This window comes from Mus pahari, chromosome 5, assembly GCF_900095145.1.
Source record: "Mus pahari chromosome 5, PAHARI_EIJ_v1.1, whole genome shotgun sequence".
NCBI classification, from domain to species: Eukaryota; Metazoa; Chordata; class Mammalia; order Rodentia; family Muridae; genus Mus; species Mus pahari.
In genome coordinates this window covers 135,823,200-135,849,235 of record NC_034594.1, presented here as the reverse complement: position 1 = coordinate 135,849,235, position 26,036 = coordinate 135,823,200, and the positions used below count along the sequence as shown (strand labels likewise).

Here is a 26,036-nt window from a genome sequence, read left to right as displayed (position 1 = left end):
CAGGTAAGAAGCATCCTAAGGTCAGGAACATATGTGGTTTCTGTGTTGTCTTGTCTACATTACTACCTCATGCATGAGAGCCATAAACTGGAGCTGCAACTGGTGTAAGATGCTAGTGAGTGATAGAAGATGCTAGTGAGTGAGGTCTTAGCAGAAGAACCACCTACCTGCCCCTCATCTTTCTCACACTCAGTTTACAGTATGAAACTTAGGACACTTAAATGCAAAGATATATAAAGATATATTATATATATATACTTATATATATATATATATATATATATAAAGATATATAAAGATATATCTGGCTCATTACACATTTCTGTTTTGTATTTCAGAATTTATACCAAAATATTTTCAACATATTTGAAGATACCCTTCTTATTTTAGTGTCTAAAGACTTCTACAAGATACAAATCTTAAAGGTAAAAACAAAGCAAATGATCTCATTACAAATATAAACAATTTAGAACATTCTGCTTATTTCTGGTTCATCTAGTACTGGAATGCTGGAATCTTTTTCTAGATTTCCAGTGATGTGAAATTACAGAGTTAACCATTTCCTTTAAGTTGTTTAAAGAATAAGTTTTATGAGATAGTATTGATGGCCAATAGACTTCAACCGAGAAGTTAAGTCTTCTGCAGATATTATGAGGGGGGAGGGCAGTAAAGAACAGTATTGGTGTAAGCTCCCTTCTAGTCTATACAACAACGGCAACTCTGTGATGATGCCTGTTTGCGTTATGTTGACCACTGCTGAAGCTAAGGACTCTGTCATAGCTTGATTTATGTTGCTTTGTTAAACATCTTAACCGAAAGCATCTTAGGAGAGGAAGGGGTTGACTTGGCTGACAATCAAAGATTATAATTCATAATTGCGAGGTAGTCATGCTGGCAGGAATTCAGACAGATGCTCACACCATATCTACAGACAAGAGAAAAGAAAAATAAATATACCCTGCTGCCCTGCTTGCTAGGATGCTTGTGCTCTGCTAGCTCTCTTCATTTACATAGCTCAGGACCAATTGCCCAGGGAATGATGTCAACACAATGGATTAGATCTTCCCATATCACTCATCAATCAGATCAGTTCCTTGTTCATACAGCTAGAGGCTTAGGAAATGTCTCAATTGGGTCCCTTTCCCAGGTGATTTGAGGTTATGCAAGTTGGCATTTAACAGGAACCAACACACATATCCATGTACAGCTTATCTTCCTATGCTTTACTATATCCATCAACATTCATAGATTAGACTCTCAGTTCTCCAGTGCAACAGTGTTGAGAGCTTTAAGAGTTGGATGGATGATGAGAAGTATTCCCTCAGCAATTAATACCATTATCATGAGACTAAGCTCTGGATAAAAACAGAGTCTTGCCTGCTTCTTTTTCTCCTTTAGTCTCTTCCCCCTTCTGCTTTCCACAATGGGATGTGTGGCAAGAAGGACTCTTTGATCCTGAACTACTTCATAGCCTCAGGAATTAGAAGACTATCTAAGAACACTTTATTTTTAAATCACCTAGTCTCAGATATTCTGCAATAACTTGAAATGAACTTAGATAGAAAATTGGTACCAAAAATAGGACTGTTCTTATAACAGTACATAATTATACGAAGTCAGTTGGGAAAGTGGGTAACGAAGATGAAAGAATCTGGAGACACGGACTATAAAGAGAAGTTTAGTAGCCATTGTGAGAGCCAGAAAATGATTTACAGCAGAAGCCTAAATCTAAATCTTCTTATGGACTGCTACTCTGATCTCAGACAGGATCAAAAAATGTAAACAAAGGCCACATGGATAAAGTCTCAGAAAAGAGGAACAAGGTGCTGGAGTCTAACAAAGGATAATCTCCTGATACATCTACTGAGACTTGGAGGAAATGTGCCTGGGTTTTAGAACTTCAGGAAAGGCAGAACTTGAATGTGAGATCCTCTTCTGGAAGAAGTTATTAAGATGTCAGTAACCCTGATATCTGGTCTGTTTCCATTGTGGAACTCGGTCATCCAGAAGAAGCTTCTAAGTTGCAAAGTGTCCATGCCCTACCTGCTTTTTCTGGTCAGTTATAGTAAAATGAGAGAAGGGAAACAAAGTTTAAATGCTAAACTTTTAATTACAAGTGTTGTACAGTGCAAATATATGGATAACTCTCACCCTGGACATGTAAACGATAGCAACGTGTGCTTGAGATGGAATGCTAATGAACTGGAGATCAATCTGCGCTTACTCAGGAGATCCGTCTGCACAGAAGACTAGGTTCTGTCCATCAAGTGGACAATGGGAGAAGGATCCTGAAGTCATTTCAGAGATTTTTGAGGCAAGCTAGGTCCTCAGAGGCATGGTTTCTGGAGAGGTACTCAAAGGACCACAGTGCTAGCTAATCTGCAGCATGTGGACACTCTGCTGTGAACCCCAACAATCCACACCTCCACTGTCCTGGCTATGACTCAAGCAGGTCCAGGTTGTAGCTCCCCCCATGACTTGGAAGGTGTAAGCTAGAAATCTTAGCCGTTTCCTCTATCATGGTGGCAGTTCTATGGGTACGCAGGCCTCATGATGCTGTCTCCAGAATATATTAAACAAGAGGAGGAATAATTCTTGGGTAAGTTGACATTTCTGAATCAGATACAATTTTAGTTCTCTCTTAAAAGTGAAACACAAATTCCATGCTTCTCAAATGGAAAATATGAACTTAAACACAAGGTGACATAACATCATCGTCTTATACAAAACATTTAGTGATACCCTGAAGTTTGTATTATAGTGAATATCAGTAACTGTTGAATGCATTTAATAAAACATAAATGTGTAAGTATAACAGTGAAAGCTGAACAGTCACTGAAAGGTTGGGTTTGTTGTAACTGTAGATAAAGTGGATTAATCAGTAGACAATGTTTCCTGCCTTGATAAAGTTGGAAACTATATAGAGGAACCTTTCAGAAGTGAAAATACTGTGGTTCTAAAACAGCTGTTGTGTTTCTAACAGGAAATGGCCACTTGGATGAGTGAGGACAGTCAGTACCAACAAGAGCGAGCAATGATGGTTATCACCAGGGTATTAATCTTTGCATCCAAGAGGGTCAAGAAATACGTAAGTCACTGACTTCAGGAATGCTGTTGACTCAAAATTGCCTTTCTAGAGAGCTGCCTGATAGGTCTTAAGTCTTGGATCACTGATGCTGGCTTAGTACTAACGGACTGGAAGGCAGGGTTACATAAAAAAGAGTCCACAGCCTCCAGGACCGTGAATCAATGAGAGCAGTGCTTTTCCCATTGATTGATTAAACTGTATTCTATTTTACATCCAATGGATATGTCAAAACACAGATTTTTACTAAGTAGACTCTCCCCTGCTGATCCCATGTTATTTGTAATATCACAGATATTTCATTCTTACCTTATTTCCTGTCTTTTAAAATTTTTTATATTTTGTTTTAAATGCATACAATTGTGAGGGTTCTCAGCAAATGCTATGGCTTACAGAATAACAATCCTCATGGGGCAAGAAGGAAATCTGGTTCAACACGACTCAGTACCCAAGGTTGGTTCAAATTTCTAGAGCCTGACCCTGGGCAGTTTATTGTAAGTATATTTAAGCACAGCATAATTTGGAATTTCCTGTGCAATCCATAGGGTTATCTGGATAATCTGTACCGGGTTGTCCTCTGTGCATGAGAGGCATGATTACATTGAAACTCTTCTCAAAGTGTGCATCACTTCCTCCAGCAAGATGGGTTCTAGAGATGAGCTACATGTATTATTATAAGGGCCTAGGGAAAAATCTGTGTGGTCCAATGGTACAGAGCGTGTAGAGGTCATCTATACTATTAGCCATCTCTGGTCCTGGCATGGGGAGCTTGGAGCAGCCCCTGGCCAATACAGATAACACAAAGGTCACCTAGTCTATTATGTATCTCCTTCTGGTTGTGCTTGTGGGAGCTTGGCGGAGCCTCTGGCCATAGAGATAACACAAACGTCACCTAGACCACTAGCCACTTCCCTCTGTCTCTGTGTGATATGCTTCCTGTTAACCTACTTGTTCATTACCCCATTTTTCTTTACTAAAGTTGCATTCTATTCGCCTAGGGTTCTTCACCGGGCTTTTAAAACACTGTGTCCCATTGATGTCTCAACATGTGTAGCTATATTTTACACTCCTAAGGGAGATTTATGTCTCATGGCTTTGTCATGATTACCATTTCTACTTTCCAGTTGATTTCTGCCTCACAGAGTGGTCTGGACATGCTTAGGGAAGTACCTATTAGGAGAAAGGCATGAATAGCTAAGGTTCATAAACACGTGGTCTGTATTCTTAGTGTCCATCTTTCTACAGTCTTGCAAATACTGGGATATAACTACACTCGACTGTTACATTTCTTATGGAAAGTGAAGAGATGCCCTAATTGTCAAGTTTTGTTAAATCTTTCTGCTTTGAGTACATCATTGCTCTCCTTCTCAGAAACCTTACACTGTAAACATTTCCCTCCCATGGACGCTTACATCAAGAGTTGCTTTTCCAGTTAATCCTCTAAGTAACTTTGAAGTGTGCCCCACTAATCGTTCATTTAATTACTTAAATGAGGCTTAGCATTAAGAATAGTTCATCTCTAATATATTTTCTCTGCAACTCCTAATGTCTGCCAATCACCCAGCAGTTATTTGATGCCAACCAATTATCTGCTCTCTGTCTAATCATGCACTTCTCTCTGAATATGTTGGTATAGTTCACTAAGTCACACCCAGGGACCAGGTCAGACATTTGGAGTTTTGTCTTACATGACAAGCCCCTTCTCTCTTTCTCTTACTGTAGCCTAGGGCATGTTCCTTTGTCCACAGGACACTTCAGGTGTGAAAAACATAATCTCATACATTCAGGGGTGAATCCAAAGTCACACACTGTTAGTTTCAACAGGTTGAGAAAATCCACATAGTTCTATTTACCAATTAATAGTACCTAGCACTGCAGTGGTTTGCAGTGGTTACTCAGGCCACAAGGTGGCAGACCGTTAGCACTTTTCAGAGCAAAGCCAGCTCTGGAGCTGTTCATCTTGATCATGAGGGCATAAACTTCATTAAATCAGCTTTGTTTTAAAAATAATGTCATAGAAAAATGATTAAGTCAGTTAAAAAATATAAATCATATCACATGTATATAACTACATAATCCAAACTACTGATAATAAATTAAAACCCAGGCTTCCTACAGGTCTGCTATGTCTATCTCAGTATCTAGCACAAAGAATATTTGTTCTGCCCTCTGAGTAAGTTTTAAGAAAGTTACATATTCTGTGTTACAGTGCTGTCGGGACACTAGACAGATACTTGCCTCGGTCATTCCAAGTTTCAGAGGCTCTTGGCCTGTTACGGAACCTTGTCTCTTACTAAAATACTTTTTTAAATGGTGATTCCCCTCGCATGATGATGTAGAAACTATCCTACACTCCACAAATACCTATTCATTCAATAAAATGGAGCATATTTCTGCACTCAGAAACATGTCTTCCTGGATCAGCTAGGATTGTTATATTGTGCCATTAATAGAAACGTTGCTCTGTCTTTGCTACTTTGGAGCAAATTCACATTGAAAGATGAATGCATTGCTACCGGCCTCCTAAAAGAACAAAAAAGAGAGAGCAGAAGATAAGACTCCAGTGTGCAAAATGGCCAATGAGAAGGACAGGTCCCCTTGCAGTTCAAATGGAGCAGAGACTGCTCTGGCAATGAACAGTCAGGAGAAAGTCAAAGAAAGAAATTGGGCTAGGTCTTGTGGATTTTTTATTTATTGATGTCTAACACATTATCCCATTCTGGGTATTGTCCATAAACTACATAACAAATTTAATATTAGCAGTTTGAGACAACAGATTTATTTATCTAGCAGTTTCTGTTTTCAAGGGTCCGAGTATAAAACCTAGACACCTGTGGTTGGTAATGTCCTCATGGGATTCAAGTTCAGCTCTCAACTTAAAGGCTGATTGAAGTTAAAGGAAACCCAAAGTTCAGCTCACTGAGTTTGTCCTTTGTGGGCCTCCATCTCTACTGATTCAGTCCTCTCTATAAGGCTACCATCACGGATTTTTATCCCTCTGGATCCAGAAGCTGACATAAACTTCTCTTTCTTAAAAATGGGATGAGGGTTTTGAGTTCCCGTTGGCACACTGCCCTTGTTTACCTTCCTTCTTTCCAGTGCCTTCACAAGATGTCAAGATGCTTCTTAGTCAATTGTGCGTATACACAGAAATACAGTGAATTGATGAAGGGTTTTCCCTGCTGGACTTCTCAAAGGCAGACTAAATAGAAAGTAATGAATACACGGAAACCACCTATTTAGGTTAATAACCACTCATCTTAGTAACAAGGAATATCTTATCAGCTCTGCAAGACAAAGGTTGATGAAACAGTTTATCCTTAAAAAACTATACCCACAGTGTGGTAAAGGGTATTCATGTCTTCACCAAAAAACACATCTCCATTTATCTCTCTACCCACTTCTATAGGCACATTGATAACGTTATTCAAGATACGTTATTCAAGACAAGGGGAATGCCAGGGCCAAGAAGTGGGAGTGGGTGGGTAGGGGAGCAGGGCAGGGGGAGGGTATAGAGGACTTTTGGGATAGCATTTGAAATGTAAATGAAGAAAATATCTAATAAAAATTGAAAAAAGACAAAAGTCTAAATATTCAACTAGCTGATGTGTTAAAGAAAGTATGGGGAGAGATGCATAAACTGTGACAGTAGCTTGGAAATTAGAAGCACCTCCTTTGAGGGTTTTGTTCCTTTTTTAAAAAAGATTTATTCATTTACTATGTGTATGTGAGTACACTGTCACTCTTCAGACACACCAGAAGAGGGCATCAGATCTCATTACAGACGTCTGTGAGCCACCACGTGGTTGCTGGGAATTGAACTCAGGACTTCCAGAAGAGAGGGTTTTGTTCTTGTGGGGTTTAAACAGTTAATTTCTCTGGTAAGAGCCAACCAACTCTAGGAAGAAAATAGTTTCACAGATCACACATAGAGTCATTTACAGTGTTTTGCACAGGAAAACCGAAGCTTTACAATAGTTTGAAAAAAAATCTTCAAAGTTTCAGTCCTGAGCTGCACACCAGCAGGAGACCCCGCAGGTCTCTTGTTTATTGGTGTCTCACTCCTCCATAGAGGCCTTTGCTACCCACTGTCACTACCCAGATTAGGAAATATAAAGTAAGGTTGAATTACTATTACTTCAAGTAATTTTCTAGGAACTTCTGCCTACGTTCTCTCTTGTTTGGTTACTTTCATTCCACAGGACAGGAAGGAGGCTCATCAGTAGAGGCAGGGTCTGTATACAGGCGTGAAGTCAGTGGTTTCTAACACTGCAACTCATTATTAACACAGTAACTCAGGTTGTGGTGACCTCCAACCACAAAATTATTCTCATTGCTACTTCATAACTGTGATTTTACTGCTGTTATGAACCGTAATGTAAATATTTTTGGAGCTAGAGGTTAGTCAAAGTGGTAGCGACTCATAGATTGAGAAAGGCTGGTGAGTGTTCCTCTCCTACTTAAGAGGATCCAGTGAAAACTTTTACCATTGATTACACAAAGCTAATTCACTTTGCCCTTTGTTCTCCAATTAGCCAAGTATCGATGCTCCGTGTTTAGGTCTCCTGGCGGCAGAACTCTCCCTCTTCTGTTCCCATAATGATCCAGAAATCATACAACAAGCAATGGCAGGGATGAATTATGTCCTCTACATCGCCTTGTGTCAGAATTGTAAGAACTGATCTCCATCTTTTTTCTGCTATTAAGAACTTGTTCTAATTATTTGGATTTTGACCAAGCCTCTATGTCTATGATTTATTTGTAAATCCTACTCCAAGATCTGTGACTTCATTTTCTAAAATATGGATTTAAAAATTACTTAACTATTGTCAAGGAAATTTTGTAATTAAATAGTTGGTACTTCAAGATCTTTACAGCTTCAAGATACATCTACACTTCTTTGGTTACTGTTGAATAACAGTGGTGATAAGAATGACAGGTAGTGTCGGAAAAAGGGGGACGGAGAAATTTTGCAAATGAAGCTCTTAGAAGAGGCATGTTTCCACCCTCATTGTTACTATAGACAAAGACTCAAGGAGCTGTCAGAGGCCATATTGAGTGTCCACACAACTATAAGCAGTATCTGAAATCTAACAACTCACAAGTAATGTGGGAAGGTTTTGTCTTGTTAGGAAGGAAAAAACTTCCTTAGATAATGTTATTTGTTAGTTAAGATTTTAAAACACAAGCTAATTGGGGGAATTAGTTCCAAATACTTTAATTGTTCAACAAAGTAAACCTAAAGATGGCCTCTAATAATAAAAATGCCCCAGCACTCAACAAGGCAAATTTCAGAATGTCTGACAACCAATAAAAATTACAGTCCATCCAGGTGCAATAGTGTAATCTGTAATCTTAGCCCCCAGGAAGCATATGGAAGAGGACTTTGAATTCAAGACCAGACTGGGCTATGCAGTCAGATCCTGTCTTTAAGGAAAAAAAATAAGAATACACACACACACACACACACACACACACACACACACACACANANATATATATATATATATATATATATATATATATATATATATTGAAAAGAAAGAGTAAAATACAACCCACTATGAGAATAAAAAGCAGCCAAAACTTATTTTAAAAAATCCAAGAGCTAATGTAACTAGTAGACAGGGATGTTAAAAACAATTATTACAAACATTTTGAAAAGACATAAGCAAGCATTCAGAAGGCTGAGGCAGAAGGGTCATGAGTTTGGTGCATGCTGGGTTGCATAAACCAAATAAGAAGAAAAGAGAGAAAGAGGGAAAAGAGAGAATATGGGAAACGGAAAGAGAGGCAGAGAGGAAGAGAGTAATCCATGAACGCATACTGAACTTTTAGAGCACAACGCACTATCTGAAATAAAAAACATTTGGGCAAGATTTAACAGCAATTAGAGACTGCAGAAAAAAATGGCCTGACTTACTGCAATAGTACTTACCAATGGTTAAGTGCTGAAAAAAGACTAAACAATGCATAATGATTAAATTTTTGAATTCTATAACTTATATAACCCCTAAATTAATAAAATACAAAAATATAAAGAAAGCACAATAAAGAGACATCTTGGTTAAATTATTTATCACTAGAGAGAAGGATTTGAAAGTCCTAAATTAGAAACTAGAATTATTGACCTGTAATAGATTTCTCATTAGAAACAATGAAAGTCTGAGCCAATGAAATAGAGAAAGAAAAATGATCATCTTATTGTTCTTTAACCAAAAAAATGCCTCTCAAAAACAAATTTAGTAAAGATATCTTTCTGATATGCAAATGTTCTTTATCAGCAGATATGCATTGCAAAAATGTTATAGGAAATTCCTCAAGAAAACCAAGCCATTGTGTGGAAATTTAGAGTTTTCTCTAACTAAAGGAATGAACTACTAGAAATTGAAACTATATAAATAGATAACATAACACAAAATTATATTTTTTCTCTTATTTTAAATCTCCTTGAGTGATACCCAATTATTTATGACAAAGATAAAAATAATATAAAAGCAAAGTGAATACAATAAAATAAAGTTTGAAGGGGATAAGCATATTAATACTTTTAAAGATTTTTCTACTAGGCACAAAATCAAGAAAAATACCATGGAAGTAAACTGTGTTATGTTAAAATGTATTATATAAAACTTAACACAGCAATTAAGATAATGTATGGAGTTATATACAACTAACTAACGTGGAGATAAAGTCAATTCACAAGATATCCTTAATCCAAATAAAGTCCATAAAAAGAAAAAGTAAAAAGAAACTAGGTAAAAAAGACAGAAAACTCCAATTAACTCCAATATAATAAATAAAAATGTTCAAACTATCCCTGAATAAAAGGCAGAGATTGTTGGATTTGACATAATGCAAGACCCAGCTATATATTGTCTACAAGAAACTTGTTTAAATAGGAAAACACAAATAATTGTTTAAAAGAAAAACAAAACATACTAATAGTAATCAAAAGAAAATCAATTATGTGTTATGTTAATATTAAAAGACAGATTTCAGAGCAAAAAAAAGACCTGTTTTTGCTGTTTTTGGAAGAGAAAGCTATATTGTAATGATGAAGTAATGGAATAGTTAGCAGATATGATAGTTCTAAACACTTGGGTGCCTGAAAACAAAATAATAAATGTTCTATCATAAAAATAGAAATAAGTTTACCAAAAATAGAAGTGTAGAATAAACAGACAGTTCCACCATTACAGTCAGAGACTTCAACAGTCTTCATTCAGTAGTTTGTAAGCACACAGAAAACCATTAAGGATATAGACCTGAACCATCATAACTTAGTTGACATTTACCAAACCCTGCACCAGCAACAGAAAAATGAAACATGAAATAGACCCTATTTTAAGCTAAAAAGGAGGAGGAGGAGAGGCAGGAGGAAGTGAAATTATTTTCTGACAAAATGGTCCTAAATTAGAAATCAAAATAACAAATCCATGGAAGCCCAAAGCATTTGAAAGCAGAATAATGTGCTACCAAATAACCTGCAGACCAAATACGAAGGAAACAGGAAGTGCGTTTTGAATGGAATGAAAATGAAAATCTAATGTGTCAAATGAGTGGCATGATGATAAAGGAGTACTGAGGAAGAATTCATAGGCTGATATACCTGTCTTGGAATGGAGAAAAGGTCTCAGTCCTGAGTAGCCTTCATCTAGAAAAAGAACAAATAAAGCCAAGGACAAATAAAGCCAAGGATGAATAAAGCCAAGGCAAAAAGTAAAAGGGAATCAACAAAGATAAGAATGAAATAAGAGGTACCAGAAATCAGAATGTGTGTGTGTGTGTGTGTGTGTGTGTGTGTGTGTGTGTGTGTGTGTGTGTGTGTGTGAAGGAATGACAGATTCTTTGGGGTTGATCATGAAGACAAGAAGAGAGAAACCTTGAATTGCCAGTGTTAAACATGACTTAAGAGCTTTATAAGCTCTGGATTCATGTCCCCTTAAGCTTTTATGAGAATTGACTGTGAGCACAGTGTTGAGTAGCCAGCAGGCATCCAGAACTGGGTGGGAAACTGGAAGTACCAGCACCTTCTGTGAAATCAGAAGTCAAATGAAAAGCTTATATTCTTTTTTTTTTTTTTAACACAGCCAATGTTGTAAAATTCAGATCTTCTAAGCTGAGTGAGGAAGAAAGCAACATCAAGGTTATAATGTCAGGCGTTGAATCACTAACCAAGATGACTCAAGGAGAGAAAACCAAAATTGCCCAGGTACCCTGGCCCCAGCTCTGCTTCATTCTATATAGTGTGTTAAAATGTAGCATTGCTTTTAGTAATTTATTTCCTCAAAGTTAATGTTTTCAATAAGGAAGTTTCCTTTTCTTAATTGAGAAAGACAAATGACCAGATGACTCACACATGTGGTTCCCTACATATTATGCCACTTAATAATTATGTTCCCTATCCTCAAATATAGCAATTTAAACTATACCACTTGTTATAAAGTATAAATTAATAGATGTTTCTTAGTTATACTTCTATATGTGAGTAACTTTAAAATTTTTGACAAAATTAATGGAGTCAACAATCAAGTCTTTTCTAAAATGTGACAATTCCACCCCCCCCCACACACACACATAACAAAATGACATTGTAAGGTAAATTTTATTTTTCTAAAAAATTCTATGAAGTTTTGCATAAAGGCCTTCACAAACTTATACGTGCCTATATTTCCAGCAGTCAGTTCAAGGCTAGCAAGTTCAAGGCCAGCTTGAGTTGCATATAGATATCCTGTTCTCAAGGTGAAAGGGGGAAAAAAAACCCTGATTACAAAATGTGCTGTCAAGCCTTAGCATTAAGCAAATAATTTTTACCCTATTCTAATCTAGAGAAACCATTAAGTTCTATAATTCTACACACTTTTTCATTCTTCACAGTTCACACTTTTTACCCAGAAGCTAGTAAGGCTCCCCAGCACTGGGGCTAGGCTGGGCTGACAAGTGAATGACTTTTCAGACATACATACTGAGCCAACAGCTCAGCATAAGTTCTCGAGAGAACCCTCAGACTAGCTTATCTCCGAGGGTGAGAAGACTGGAGGCATTGCTCTTTCCAAACCCTATATATAGAGAGCAGTGCTTCTCTTCCCATGACTGACAGAGTTAGAATTGTGCAAGGCTAGGGACATGACAAAGCAATGCACTTTAAATGATAAATATGCTCAAAGGACACAGAGGTCTTTGCCATATCCATGCACCCGATGGTGCTCTTTACAAAGACAAGGGGGTTTTCTCCACACATAACCTCACAAGACTGATTATGAACATGTCTATTTCCATAAGGAAACTGTGAATCTATATAAGTTTGCAAGCAAACCATTCTTCATCCACCCACTCTCCCTTCCAGTGCAATGTCAGGCAATAGAACCGACTATCCAACTATTCTTTTCCTAGCGGCTATCAGATGTCAATAGCGCATCAGCTAGGGGTGGGACTTCCTACTAACCACCCCACTCCATGGTGGGATTTTGTAGAGGTATTTCTCTCTCTGTCTCTCCATCTCTCTTTGTGTCTCTCTGTCTCTATCTATCTATCTATCTATCTATCTATCTATCTATCTATCTCTCACTGAAAAGAAAATGTACCCTTTCACCCTAACTCCTCCAGCATCTCCTCTGAACCACATTTGTTTCTCACCAAGTTGAATATGTTCATGGTAATAGTTGGAGACCAAAATTGTCTTAAAAGCAGAGGACAAGGAGATAAGAATGGATCGATTCTCATTCTTCTACATGATAGCCGCCAGTTATGCCAGCACCATTTGTTGAAAATGTTGTCTTTTTTCCACTGGATGGTTTTAGCTCCCTTGTCGAAAATCAAGTGACCATAGGTGTGTGGATTCATTTCTGGATCTTCAATTCTATTCCATTGATCTACNTGTCTGTNNCTGTACCAGTACCATGCAGTTTGTTTTTTTTTATCACAATTGCTCTGTAGTACAGCTTAAGGTCAGGCATGGTGATTCCACCAGAGGTTCTTTTATTGTTGAGAATCATTTTTGCTATCCTAGGTTTTTTATTATTCCAGATGAATTTGCAAATCGCCCTTTCTAACTCTTTGAAGAATTGGGTTGGAATTTTGATGGGGATTGCATTGAATCTGTAGATTGCTTTTTGGAAGAGAGGCCCCTTGGTCTTGCAAACTCTATATGACCCAGCATAGGGGAATACCAGGGCCAAGAAGTGGGAGTGGGTGGGTAGGGTATAGGGAACTTTCGGGATAGCATTTGAAATGTAAATAAAGAAAATATCTAATTAAAAAAAAGCAGAGGATAAGTTTTGCATAATAATACCTGGGACTTCTATCATCATTGCACTAACACTACCACAAACACACTGTTTAAAATCATTTTTTTTTTAGTAGAGAAAGCAGCTTCCATAGTTCATTTTTTGCTCCTGCCTTGCCCAGAGCATCCCCTGAAGTGTCTAAGATTTGTTGTCTTGCTTACACTGGTAGTCACAAACATTCTCTTGGTTTCAGAGTGTGGGGCAAATATTACTGCCCCAATTGCTGGCTGACTTTGTGTGGACTCTCCTGAAAAAACTCTCTTCTCCTAACAACAAAATGGCAGTTGAGGCGGCATCCTTACTGAAGCTGACTGTGGAGTTTCACGCCCAGAAGATCACCAGGGTAATGTGCCTGGCAGTGAGCTAAGAAGGACAGAGCGTGCTCTAAATTCCGCTTTTCAGCTCGTCTGTTTCTCTACCTCCCTGCCCCTTGCTCTTATTCCCTGAGTCACTTTAATCAGAAGAGGCATTTGTGAAACATTTCAAATGGGGAAAATTGTAGAGATTGTTCTTATGAATATTCACTTACCAATAACGTTAAATTGGAACATTCTGTCACGTTTGTTTTGTTGGCTTTTTAAAAGAGAAATATATTAGTAAAAATAACTCTGTAATTGAAATCTCCCATGTAGCATTTAAGAAACATTTTTAAGGACTCTCAGCTTGAAGTTGCACTGGCTAAGGAATTTGTACAGCCCAACAGAACATGAAATACAGAACTATGTCTCATTCAAAGTTCAAAATTTGGAGGTGTCCTTAGCTGTTCCATTTACCTTATGGCTTCCCTCTCTCAATTCCTTATGTCATTTTCATTTGCTATTAGATGTCAAAGTAAAAAGAAAACTTATTTTTATTATCAGCATATTTTGACCATATATACACTGTATAGTGGCAGAATTGTGAATATAAGAATAAAGTTAAATGCAGAATAAACAAAATAATGAAATGTGTATTGTGTAGTTCATACATGAATATTATGTATGTCCGTTTTACCAGGAGTTACAGAAAACTAACACAACTGCTTTTAATTCATGTCTTGTTATTTACATATCTCATTAATATTTTCTGCCTTCAATGCACTGACAAATAAGGAAAGATTGAAAGGAATTAGTAGGTTGCCATGGTATCACTGTAACAGAATGCCTTTAGAATGGGTAGTGTACAGTAAATGTTCATTTCCTACAATGCTTAATTATGGGAAGCCCAAGGCTTGTATCTAGCAAGGGCCTCCTTGCTGTATCGTCTTGTGGCAGAGTACTTGCAAGAGAACACTGCAGAACAAAGAATGGGCTAAATTCATTCTCTTATCACAAACTTACCCCCACAATAATAAGCCTACTCCTAGGGACAACTAACTATACTAACTACTCATGGGCAGTGACCTCCACCATCAGTACCTCATCATCTCTTAAAGGCTTCATATCTGAGGCTGGTGAAAGACTTTGCTGAGTGATCATGGAGACATGAGTTTGATATCTAGAACCCATGTAAAAGCAAGGCCCAGTGGAGTGTGTCTATAACTCTAGCACTGGTGGACTGAGGCAGATGGATTCTTGGGGCTCCTTTGCTTAGCCCAAAGAGCAAACCTTAGGCTCAAACACATCCTAAATCCAACACATAAGGTAAAGAAGTGGTGTTTATGACATCAATCTCTGGCTTCCACATTGACCTACAAAGGCAAACACACACACACACACACACACACACACACACACACACACACACACACTTGCATTTGAGAGCTGAGTTTCTAACATGACATTTGGGAGACATACCTAGGCTGTAACACCTTATTTTTTTCTTCCCTTCTGTTTCATTTTCCAGCTGAGTGGTGGAAGTTTCAGTTTGATCTCTCTCATATTCAGCTTCTTTTCCCATTGAGCTTCTTAAACATTGTCCTATACACACGAAGCACTGTAAACATTACATTTAACTGGAGCAGCAGGAACCATGCAAGCCTCATCTATTACAAGGATCTCCTGTGCTCTACGGTACTGTTGGGGCTCGAATTACAAAATTTAACCTGAAAGACAGACAACTTCAAGCTGACAAATCCAAGCTAAATTTAGACAAGAGTGAGAGGACCTTCTGGCTAGGAGTCCCCATGCAGATCCCTGGGTCATAGACCCATATTACAGTCTTGATGGTGATAGACATACAGGACTCACAGTTCCTGTCTCCTGACACAACTGTGCACCATGAGAGAAGGTAGGCAAAGGGAAGCCATTCAGACACAGAAAGCAGGCAAGGAGAGGTTTACCTTGTAAAGAATCTTCATTGCTGCTATGGGCAAGAGCATTCATTTCACAGGCCAAACAAAATTTGGGGAAAATGGGAGGTTCGTGGTCATCTCCTTAACCAAACAAGAGTTCCCAACACAATAGGAAAGAGCCCTCAGAGAACCCCCTAGAAGACACTGTAGCAAATCACTGGAGGCAGGAATGGAAGTCAAACAGAAAACTGAAGGTATGAAACTACCTTCTACTACAGCAAATCGGTAACCAAAGAGAAACTGATCCAAAATGGGACTCGGCAATTTATCACAGCAACCAAGTTACCCTTGTAGAGCTTTTTGTCCAGATCTCCATAAATACATGACTTTATTCCTGACCATTAATAAGTATTTCATTGGAATCATGTAAGTATACTTTCTGTTACTGCTTCTCGGTATGCTAATTGCTATGTTGACTATTCCAGTAAAGGCTGAATTCCTGTAACAGAGAAATGGCCCCTTTCAAAGGTGCACAAGGAACTTGACATCTTTGTTGATGGAGGAAATTCTTCTTCCAGGTGTCTAAAATTGTGGAAGACATTTATGAGCAGCTCAGTGGGAACCCTTCCCCCATGATGAAGAGTGTCATGCTGCATGTTATCAGCCTGTTGACACGTGCTTCCCCGAAGAAGGTCATCTTTCAGCTCATGGAGTTCCCAGTCCCTGCAGACAAGTAAGGCCTCCCCGAAGCTTTCCTACTGCACATACGGGTCCACAAAGAGCCCACAAGCTCCTCAGTCACATGGCCCAAGCTTGATTCTCTATTCTAGTCATTCTATTCTTATTCTGAAAAGAAATTTATTTTTGCATCATCTAGGTTGTCTGGACATGTTTTAAATAGGATCATATGTTACATTTTACTTTGTGCAATGCTTAGCACACAGTAGGACCTCAAGACTGTATTAATGCCACTACTGGGAGAAGGGGTTAAATTGTGATGGTTACAAATCTTATCCAAACTTTTTTTTCAAAAAGAGAATGTATTGTCAACTTTTCTTTTCTTGAGAAAAACCTCAAACATACAAGTTTTTCTTATTTATTTATGAATTTTGCTTTAATTTACAAGTGCTCTGTCTGCGTGTACACCTGCATGCCAGAAGAGGGCATCAGATCCATTTATAGATGCTGGTGAGCCACCATGTTGCTGCAAATTGAATTCAGGCCCTCTGAAAGAGCAGCCAGTGTTCTTAACCATTGAGCCATTTCACCAGCCCGGGGGGTTCTTATTTATAAAGGGCAGACATAAGCTCCAAAATAAGGACCAGAGAAACGTCTCAGTGGTTAAGTAACTACTGCTCTTACAGAGGGCCAGAGTTAAATTCCCAGTACTCATACATTGGGTGACTTACAACCAACTCTGGATCCAGGGAATTCAAGGTACTCTTCTGCCTTTCATAGGCTCCCACTTGCATGCATGCACACAAAAACAAAATTAATCCTTTTTAAAAATTACTGAAACCAATTGAGAATTTTCTGCCCATTAATGCTTACCTGAAACTCATGCCCATTAATGTTCATCTGAAATTCATGACCTAGGACCACAAGAAATTATTAAACAACAAAACCTTGTTACTTTGAGTCTACGAGTCACTCCAACTCTAACAGGTGCATTAGGAGAGATTAGAAAAATCATATGGTTCTATTTCCACAGTTCATACACTGGGGGAGATGAAGGTTTCACCTCCCTTCTGCTGACTATAACAAACTTAGGATTGCAAATGGTAAACATGATTCTAGATGCCTTGTGTTTGCAGAACTCTGCTACTGCTGTGGCAAGCAGCGAGTATGGAGTCAAGTGTTGCGTCTGACGTGCTGAAGACAATCTTGTTAATACTAAAAGGAAAACCTGGGGAAATAGAGGAAACACTGGGAGAAAAAAGACGCTTCTCCCTCGATGCCACCAACATGATGCCTGTGGCGGTAAGTGACGCCATGAGAGTTTCTATTCTGTGTTGTCTTCCTGATCATGACATTCTTCCTATCTGCACAGATTAAGCCCCTCCTCCTTGACCCAGCCCCTTCTGATCATGGATGCATGCATGCATGCATCCATCCATCCCACATATATTCATTGTGTGCCATATCTTGATCAGAGCGTGCATTCTGTTAAGATATGGAGACAAAGAACAAATATGTACATTTGATATCAAAGGAAAGATAAACCTGAACATGTTGGGGAAAGAAGGTGACAGTAATGATTTAAGGTAAGTTGGACATGGCACTTCTCCATATTGAAAGGACTTAAAATCAGAATCCTGGGCTGATGCAGGCCAATACTTATATGCATCTTGGAAAGGCAGAGAGCAGAGCAAAATCCTGTCATAATGGAAGCGTGGCTGGTGTAGCAAGAAGTTCAAGAATCAGAAGGAGCTGCCCAATGGCAAAATTTTATGTGATTATAAAGAGATAGCCACCAGCTAAGTCTTCACTAGTCACATAAGGAGCTGATATCACCTGTGCCCATCATGTTTCTCCCATGGACCAACATCATTAAACCTGAGAGACAACTGATAGAAATGTCCTGAAAAGGCATGCCGTTTTTTTATTAATATGAGGTGTGTATGGATGTGTGTGTATATGATAGTGGGGGTTATGGGGATCACTATACAGGGGTAAAGAAATTCAAGGATGACTTGCTGCATCTCTTGTTGACTGTATCACTTCCCTTGCTTTTTAACAAGCCTAAGAAAGGCTTTTCTTACTAGTAGGACTATTCCTCATGGCCACATAGGAAGTGGACCTTGGGCTACATGCCCTCATTGAGAACTGGGTTTCTTTCCACAAATCTGACAGCTGGAAGGGAACCATTCCCAGCGCCTTGGAATCTTGTTATCAAGAAAGCTTGGCTCGGTTCCTGCTTCACAACACATTTAGTGAGTGTGGTTGAGTGAATACACATGCATGCTGAAGGAGACTGGAAAGGTTTGCAGCCATTCTAGTGCCTCTGTATGACTGACAGTCATTGGAGGGAGACAGTTGCCTATTTTAACTCCACTTTCCTTCCCTTGTAGGCATCTCAGGCCCTGTGCACATTTCTACCCGTGACTTCTTATGGGAAAGTGGTGGTCAAGTTATTCCCTGAGTTCCTGATGGCCCTCTTGCTTCAACTCTCCTACTGTAGTCAGCATTTAAAAGATACAGCACAGGACAGACCTCTGTAAGTTCTGATTCAGTGGGAGATAGGCATCCAGACACTCCCTTGGGTTTATATGGGACTAGCTATAAGCCAGTGGGAGATTCTGTTCTCATTTATTTCAGTCTTCTCTCCTTGAAGGGTAGACTGTCTTCAAATCCTGAGGCCATGAGCATTCACTAGCCTCTCCCCTTCATATGTGGACCACATAGAAAGAGTGAATTGCACAGAACGCTGTCCATTCCCATTGCCCCTGTGGTCAGATCAGTGAGAAGCAGCAGCAGCTCGATACAGTCCAGCTCTGCCATTCAGATAGTGCCTGATAGGAACCTCTCAGAGTTAATGCAAATGCAAACAACAAGCAGAACAGTGTGTACAGTGTGTAAATTGGAAGCTATCTCACAATTTCATATGGATATGATGTGGGGGAGGGCAGTATGACATCAGTCCTCTGTTTCATGTCAAGGTTCACAACTTCCTTTTGGACAAGAGAGTTTTCCTGCCTGAGAGAAAATTCTCAGTATAATTGTCAGCAATTCACCATGTCTGGTATGAAAATCTACATTAAACAGAGCACAACTGGTCTCATTTAATATATGCAATCCTGCCTCTAGAGATGTCACGGGTGTGACTGATGTGTCTTCTGTGTGTCAGTAGGTGACAGTGAAGAGAGAGGCTCTGTCTATGCTCAGTGTGTTCTGACCTGTGAATATCTGATAGCTTAGTTGCCTAACATTCCCTGAATATAGGAAGCCTGAGACAACCAACCACATGTCCCTCGTTAGGTGGGTCCAGTTCTCAGGTCAGGGAGCTAGTTGGAGGCTAGAAGAACTTTGTCTAATATGGCAAATACCAGGTGTGAGTGAGTCCAAGAGTGAGCCCTTGCCACTAGGGTAGGCCCAGGTGAGGAACAAGCCTGAAATGCCATGGGGACCCAGACAGAGAGCTAGCCTGAGATGAGCACCAGTCTGGCACTGCACAGACCTGAGGGTGCAGATCATGCCCGAGATGACTCTTGCCAGATGTCATAATGCAAAAGTGGCATTGTACCCTGAGACAACCTTGGGCACTCGGAGACTCCAGGTGCCAGTAAGAGGAGCAGGTCAGTGATAGAGAAATGGAAGAGAAAGAAACAGGATGAGGGCACAATGAAGAGAGATAGAACTGGAGACGTGAGGATGGTGAGGAATAGTTTGATAGTGAGGAACGGCCAGTGATGCCACCTGAAACCATGGTGAGGTCCTAGCCTGGGCTATCTCCCAGGGCCATGTCTAGGTTCAGAAGGGATCTGTTATCACCAAAGGTCAGGCAGATGTCCATGGGGACATACTGATGGTTGAGGGCTATGCAGAACTGGTCTCACCCCTCACCTAGGCATTGTAGGAAAGCTGGCCCTTGGGTAGCAGAGCAGAAGAGATGACCCTGCCCCTATCCAGCTACAGTACTTGAGAGAGTGCGTCCTGCATATTGCAGAAGTTTCAGGTAAGCCTGCCCTGAAGGCATGAGTGCAGGAGAGCTGGCTTTGCCACTTGTCTCCCTAGTGATAGCATAGATGAGGGAGAGATACCCTCTTCCCCCTTTTGCCCCTTGCCACCTGCAGCAGGTGGAAGACCTGATCCTGGTATCATGCGAAAAGGAGAATTGGCCCTGCTCCTCATCATCTTCAGCACTCAGGAGAGTAGGCCCTGTGCCTCAGCTGTGGAGCATAGTAGAGTTGGCTCTGGATGTGGGTGTTGAGGGTAAGCCAGCCTGAGGGCATGAGCATGGGAGGGCTGGTTCTGCCTCTTGTCTACAATAGTGCTAATAAAGAAGAGATGCCTTCTTCTCTTCCCATGGTACTCACCACCTAGGGCAAGCAGGAGAGCTATCCCTGGAGTCATGAGGGTAGGAGAACTGTCCTTGTTCCTCACCAGCCACCACACTTAGAAGAGCAGGCTTTGTACCTTGCCTGGAAAGAAGGGTACTCTAAGAATGGGAGAGTGGGAAAGCCAGAGGGCTGAGCTGCTCAGATACTTCTCAGGCCCAGATCCAGAACTTTGAATTGGCCCACCCCAACATCTAAGTCATCAATGAACTGCTAGAGTACATGAAGGGGCCCATCCTGCAGATCCAAAACTATGGGATCTCCACAGCACAGGGCAACAACAGGATATTAAAAGGGAGTTCCAGGTGAGGATCCAGTATTGGTAGAATAGCAGAAGCCAGAGGACTTATACCAGACCAATGTATCATTGCAATGAACATTCGCAAGAAGAAGAAGAAGAAGAAGAAGAAGAAGAAGAAGAAGAAGAAGAAGAAGAAGAAGAAGAAGAAGAAGAAGAAGAAGAAGAAGGAAGAAGAAGGAGAAGGAGAAGGAGAAGGAGAAGGAGAAGGAGAAGGAGAAGGAGAAGAAGAAGAAGAAGAAGAAGAAGAAGAAGAAGAAGAAGAAGAAGAAGANAGAAGGAGAAGAAGAAGAAGAAGAAGAAGAAGAAGAAGAAGAAGAAGAAGAAGAAGAAGAAGAAGAAGAAGAAGAAGAAGAAGAAGAAGAAGAAAAAGAAGAAGAAGAAGAAAAGAGGAAGAGGAAAAAGAAAAAGAAGAAGGTAAAACAAAAGGGTATACTATGGGATAGTTTCCACCATGATTTTTTTTCTTCTGTTGGGTTTGGGAGCTTGTAAGGACATGGAGAAGGAGGGAGATAAAGAAGAGGGGGTTGGGTGCATGATATGAGATTCACAAAGAACCTATAAAAAGTTGAAAAAAGATCTGCACCCATGAGCCAAGGCTGTTCCACAGCCCACTGTGCACAGGTTCCACCAGGAGAGACCTGTTCTCCCAGGAGTGTTTTTATTCCTGGGATCAGAGGTGAGATAGCCACTCTCTCTCGAATAACAGTGTGAAGTGGGGCTGGCCAGGAGCACAGGGGGCTCAAGATCAGTGGAGCAGCTGGGCCAGGATCCTTCAAGTCTGCTGTCTGCACCCAGAGATTGGGCTGTTCCAGAACCCTCTGTACACAAGTTCTGCCAGGAGACAGCTGGTCTTCCAGGAGTGCTGGCATAGGCTTACAGACCCACAGGAGGAGCAAGCTCCCGCCAGAGACTGCAAGAACATCTAACACCAGAGATAACCAGATGGTGAACAGCAGCGTAAGAATCTTGCCAACAGAATCCAAGATTGAGTGGCACCATTGGAACCCAGTTCTCCCACCACAGCAAGTCTTGGATTCCCCAACACATGAGAAAAACAAGATGTGGAGTTAAAAAACATAGCTCAACATGCTCATTGAGGATTTTAAGAAGGATATAAATAAATCCCTTAAAAAAATACAGGAGAACACAGGAAAACAGGTAGAAGCTCTTAAAGAGAAAAAACAATCACTTAAAGAATTTCAGGAAAACACATTGAAACAAGTGAAAGAATGGAATAAAAGCATCCAGGACATAAAAATGGAAGAAGAAATAATAAAGAAATCACAAAGGGAGACAACCCTGGAGATAGAAATCCTAGGAAAAAAGTTAGGAGCCATAGATGCAATCATCACCAACAGAATACAAGAAATGGAAGAGAGAATCTCAGGCACAGAAGATACTATAGAAAACATTGACACAACAATCAAAGAAAATGCAAAATGCAAAAGGATCCTAGCTCAAAACATTCAGGAAATTCAGGATGCAATGAGAAGACCAAACATAAGGATATTAGATATAAAAGAGAGTAATTCCACCTCTAACAGCAAAAATAACAGGAAGCAACATTTTTTCCTTAATATCTCAGTATCAATGGACTTGATTCCCCCAATAAAAAGACATAGACTAACCGACTGGTTAGATAAAAGGGCCCAACATTTTGCTGCATACAGGAAACCCACCGCAGGGACAGAGACAAACACTGCTTCAGAGTAAAAGACCGGAAAACAATCCCCCAAGCAAACGGTCCCAAGAAACAAGCTAGAGTAGCCATTCTAATATCAAATAAAATCAACTTCCAAACTAAAGTTAACAAAAAAGATAAGGAAGGACAATTCATACTCATCAAAGGAAAAATCTATCAAGAAGAACTCTTTATTTTGAACATCTATGCTCCTAATGCAAGGGCACCCACATTCATAAAAGAAACCTTACTAAAGCTCAAAGCATACATTGCACCACATTCTCATCAATGGACAGATCATGGAAACAGAAACTAAACAAAGACACTGTGAAACTAACAGAAGTTATGAAACAAATTGATTTAACATATCTATAGAACATTTTATCCTAAAACAAAAGAATATACCTTCTTCTCAGCACCTCATGGAACCTTATCCAAAACTGGCCACATAATCAGTCACAAAAAGGCCTCAACAGATCCAAATAGACTGAAATAATCCTATGCATCCTATCAGATCACTCCAGTCTAAGGCTGGTCTTCAATAACAACATAAACAATCGAAAACCCATATACACATGGAAGCTGAACAACACTCTACTCATTGATAACTTGGTCAAATAATAAATAAAAAAAATTTAGAAGAGACTTTTTAGAGTTTAATGAAAATGAAGCCACAACATACCCAAACTTGTGGGACACAATGAAATCAGTCCTAAGAGGAAAACTTGTAGCTATGAGTGCCTCCAAAAAGAAACTGGAAAGAGCATGCACTAGCAGCTTGAGAGCATACCTGAAAGCTCTAGAACAAAAAGAAGTAAATTCACTGAAGAAAAATACGGCAGGAAATAATCAAACANAGGGCTGAAATCAACCAAGTGGAAACAAAAAGAACTATACAAAGAATCAACCAAATCAGGAGCTGGTTATTGAGAAAATCACCAAAATAGATAAACCCTTAGCCAGACTAACTAGAGGGCACAGAGATAGTGACTAATTAACAAAATCAGAAATGAAAAGGGAGACATAAAAATAGAGACCAAAGAAATCCAAAAAAAACCCATCAGATCCTACTATAAAAGCCTATACTCAACAAAACCGGAAAATCTGGATGAAATGGACAATTTTCTAGATAGATACCAGGTACCAAAGTTTAATCAGGGTCAGATAAATGATCTAAACAGTCCCATATCCCCTAAAGAAATAGAAACAGTCATAAATAGTTTACCAACCAAAAAAAAAAAAAAAAAAAAAAAAAGCCCAGGATTTGATGGGTTTAGTGCAGAGCAGAATTCTATAAGAACTTCAAAGAAGACCTAATACCAATACTCCTCAGACTATTCCACAAAATAGAAACAGAAGGTACTCTAACCAATTCATTCTATGAAGCCACAATTACTCTAATATCTAAACCACACAAAGACACACACACACACACAAAGAACTTCAGACAAATTTCCCTTATGAACATCAATGCAAAAATACTCGATAAAACCGAATCCAAGAACACATCAAAATGATTACCCATCATGATCAAATAGGCTTCATCCCAGGAATGCAGGAATGATTCAATATATAGAAATCCATCCATGTAATCCACTATATAAACAAACTCAAAGAGAAAAAAAAAAGCATGACCATCTCATTAGATGCTGAGAAAGCATCTGACAAAATGCAACACTCTTTCATGATAAAAGTCTTGGAAAGATCAGGAATTCAAGGCCCATACCTAAACATAATAAAAGCAATCTACAATAAACCAGTATCCAACATCAAACTAAATGGAGAGAAACTTGAAGCAATCCCACTAAAATCAGGGACTAGACAAGGCTGCCCACTCTCTCCCTACCTATTCAATATAGTACTTGAAGTCCTGACCAGAGAAATTAGACAACAAAAAGAGATCAAAGGGATACAAATTGGAAAGGAAGAAGTTAAACTATCACTACTTACAGATAATATGATAGTATATTTAAATGACACCAAAAATTCTACCAGAGAACCCCTAAACCAGATAAACAACTTCAGCAAATTAGCTGGATATAAAGATAACTCAAATAAATCAGTGGCCTTCCTCTACACAAAGGATAAACAGGCTGAGATAGAAATTAGGGAAAAAACACCCTTCACAATANTCACAAAAAATATAAAATAACTTGGTGTGACTCTAACTAAGGAAGTAGAAGATCTGTATGACAAGAACTTCAAGTCTCTGAAGAAAGAAATTGAAGAAGATCTCAGAAGATGGAAATGATCTCCCATGCTCATGGATTGGCAGGATTAATATAGTAAAAAATGGCCATCTTACCAAAAGCAACCTACAGATTCAGTGTAATCCCCATCAAAATTCCAACTCAGTTCTTCACAGAGAGAGAAAGAGCAATTTGCAAATCCATCTGGAAAAACAACCTAGGATAGTGAAAACTATTCATCAATGGGAGGAGAGGCCCTTGGTCTTGTGAAGATCATATGCCCCAGGACAGGGGAATGCCAGGGCCAGGAGTGAGTGGGTTGGGGAGCAGGGCAGGAGGGTATAGGGGACTTTGGGGATAGCATTTGAAATGTAAATGAAAAAGATATTTAATTAAAAAAGCAAACCAAAGACAGACAACAAATAAACAAAACAAAATCCCCCAAAACAATACAAAAAAAATAACTATTCTCAATGATAAAAAAACTTCCTGTGGAATCACCATCCTTGACCTCAAGCTGTACTACAGAGGAATTGTGATAAAAAGTGTATAATATTGGTACAATGACAGGCATGTAGATCAATGGAATAGAATTGAAGACCCAGAAATGAACCCACATACCTATTGTCACTTGATCTTTGACAAAGGAGCTAAAACCATCCAGTGGAAAGAAGACAGCATTTTCAACAAATGGTGCTGACTCAACTGGCAGTTATCAAGTAGAAGAATGCAAATCGATCAATTCTTATCACCTTGTACAAAGCTCAAGTCCAAGTGAATCAAGGACCTTCATGTAAAACCAGTTACACAGAAACTTATAGAGGAGAAAGTGGGGAAGAGCCTCGAACATATGGGCACAGGGGGAATATTGCTGAACAGAACACCAATGGCTTGTGCCTTAAGATCAACAATTGACAAATGGGATCTCATAAAATTGCAAAGATGATCTTCCTTCTGAACCCCAGAGGAGGCCATTGAGTGCTCCGGAGTATTTTCCATGCCGCAGGTCCTCGGAATCACCTCAGGATTCAGGTGAGTGGAATGCAAAATCAGCTCCAGAGAATCGCAGAGGATCTTGTGCCAGCAGGAATAGGGACAAAAAAAAAAAAAAAACAAACCTGCCTGACCAGAGGCTGAGTTCTGGTTTGGTCGGGGCCACCCCCACCATCTTCCTTCTGAACCTCAGCTGAGGCCACTGAGCTCTCCAGAGTACTCTATAAGC

The 26,036-nt window shown here is 39.5% G+C and overlaps 1 protein-coding gene and 1 non-coding gene across 2 annotated transcripts in view; both read left to right on the top strand.

Annotated features, from left to right (window-relative positions):
• The window catches only part of Mroh9 (maestro heat like repeat family member 9), a 61,866-nt gene that overhangs the window by 14,189 nt on the left and 21,641 nt on the right, over positions 1-26,036 (top strand). Inside the window, exons 6-13 of the mRNA XM_021199163.1 lie at positions 339-425; positions 2,984-3,088; positions 7,621-7,756; positions 11,179-11,300; positions 13,568-13,717; positions 16,165-16,319; positions 17,401-17,566; positions 18,658-18,803. Coding sequence (XP_021054822.1) covers positions 339-425; positions 2,984-3,088; positions 7,621-7,756; positions 11,179-11,300; positions 13,568-13,717; positions 16,165-16,319; positions 17,401-17,566; positions 18,658-18,803 — 1,067 coding nt within the window. The remainder of the gene's footprint in view (positions 1-338; positions 426-2,983; positions 3,089-7,620; positions 7,757-11,178; positions 11,301-13,567; positions 13,718-16,164; positions 16,320-17,400; positions 17,567-18,657; positions 18,804-26,036) is intronic.
• Positions 19,383-19,516, top strand: LOC115064148. Its single transcript, XR_003844002.1, has one exon. It is a non-coding gene; the product is annotated as a small nucleolar RNA SNORA17 (small nucleolar RNA).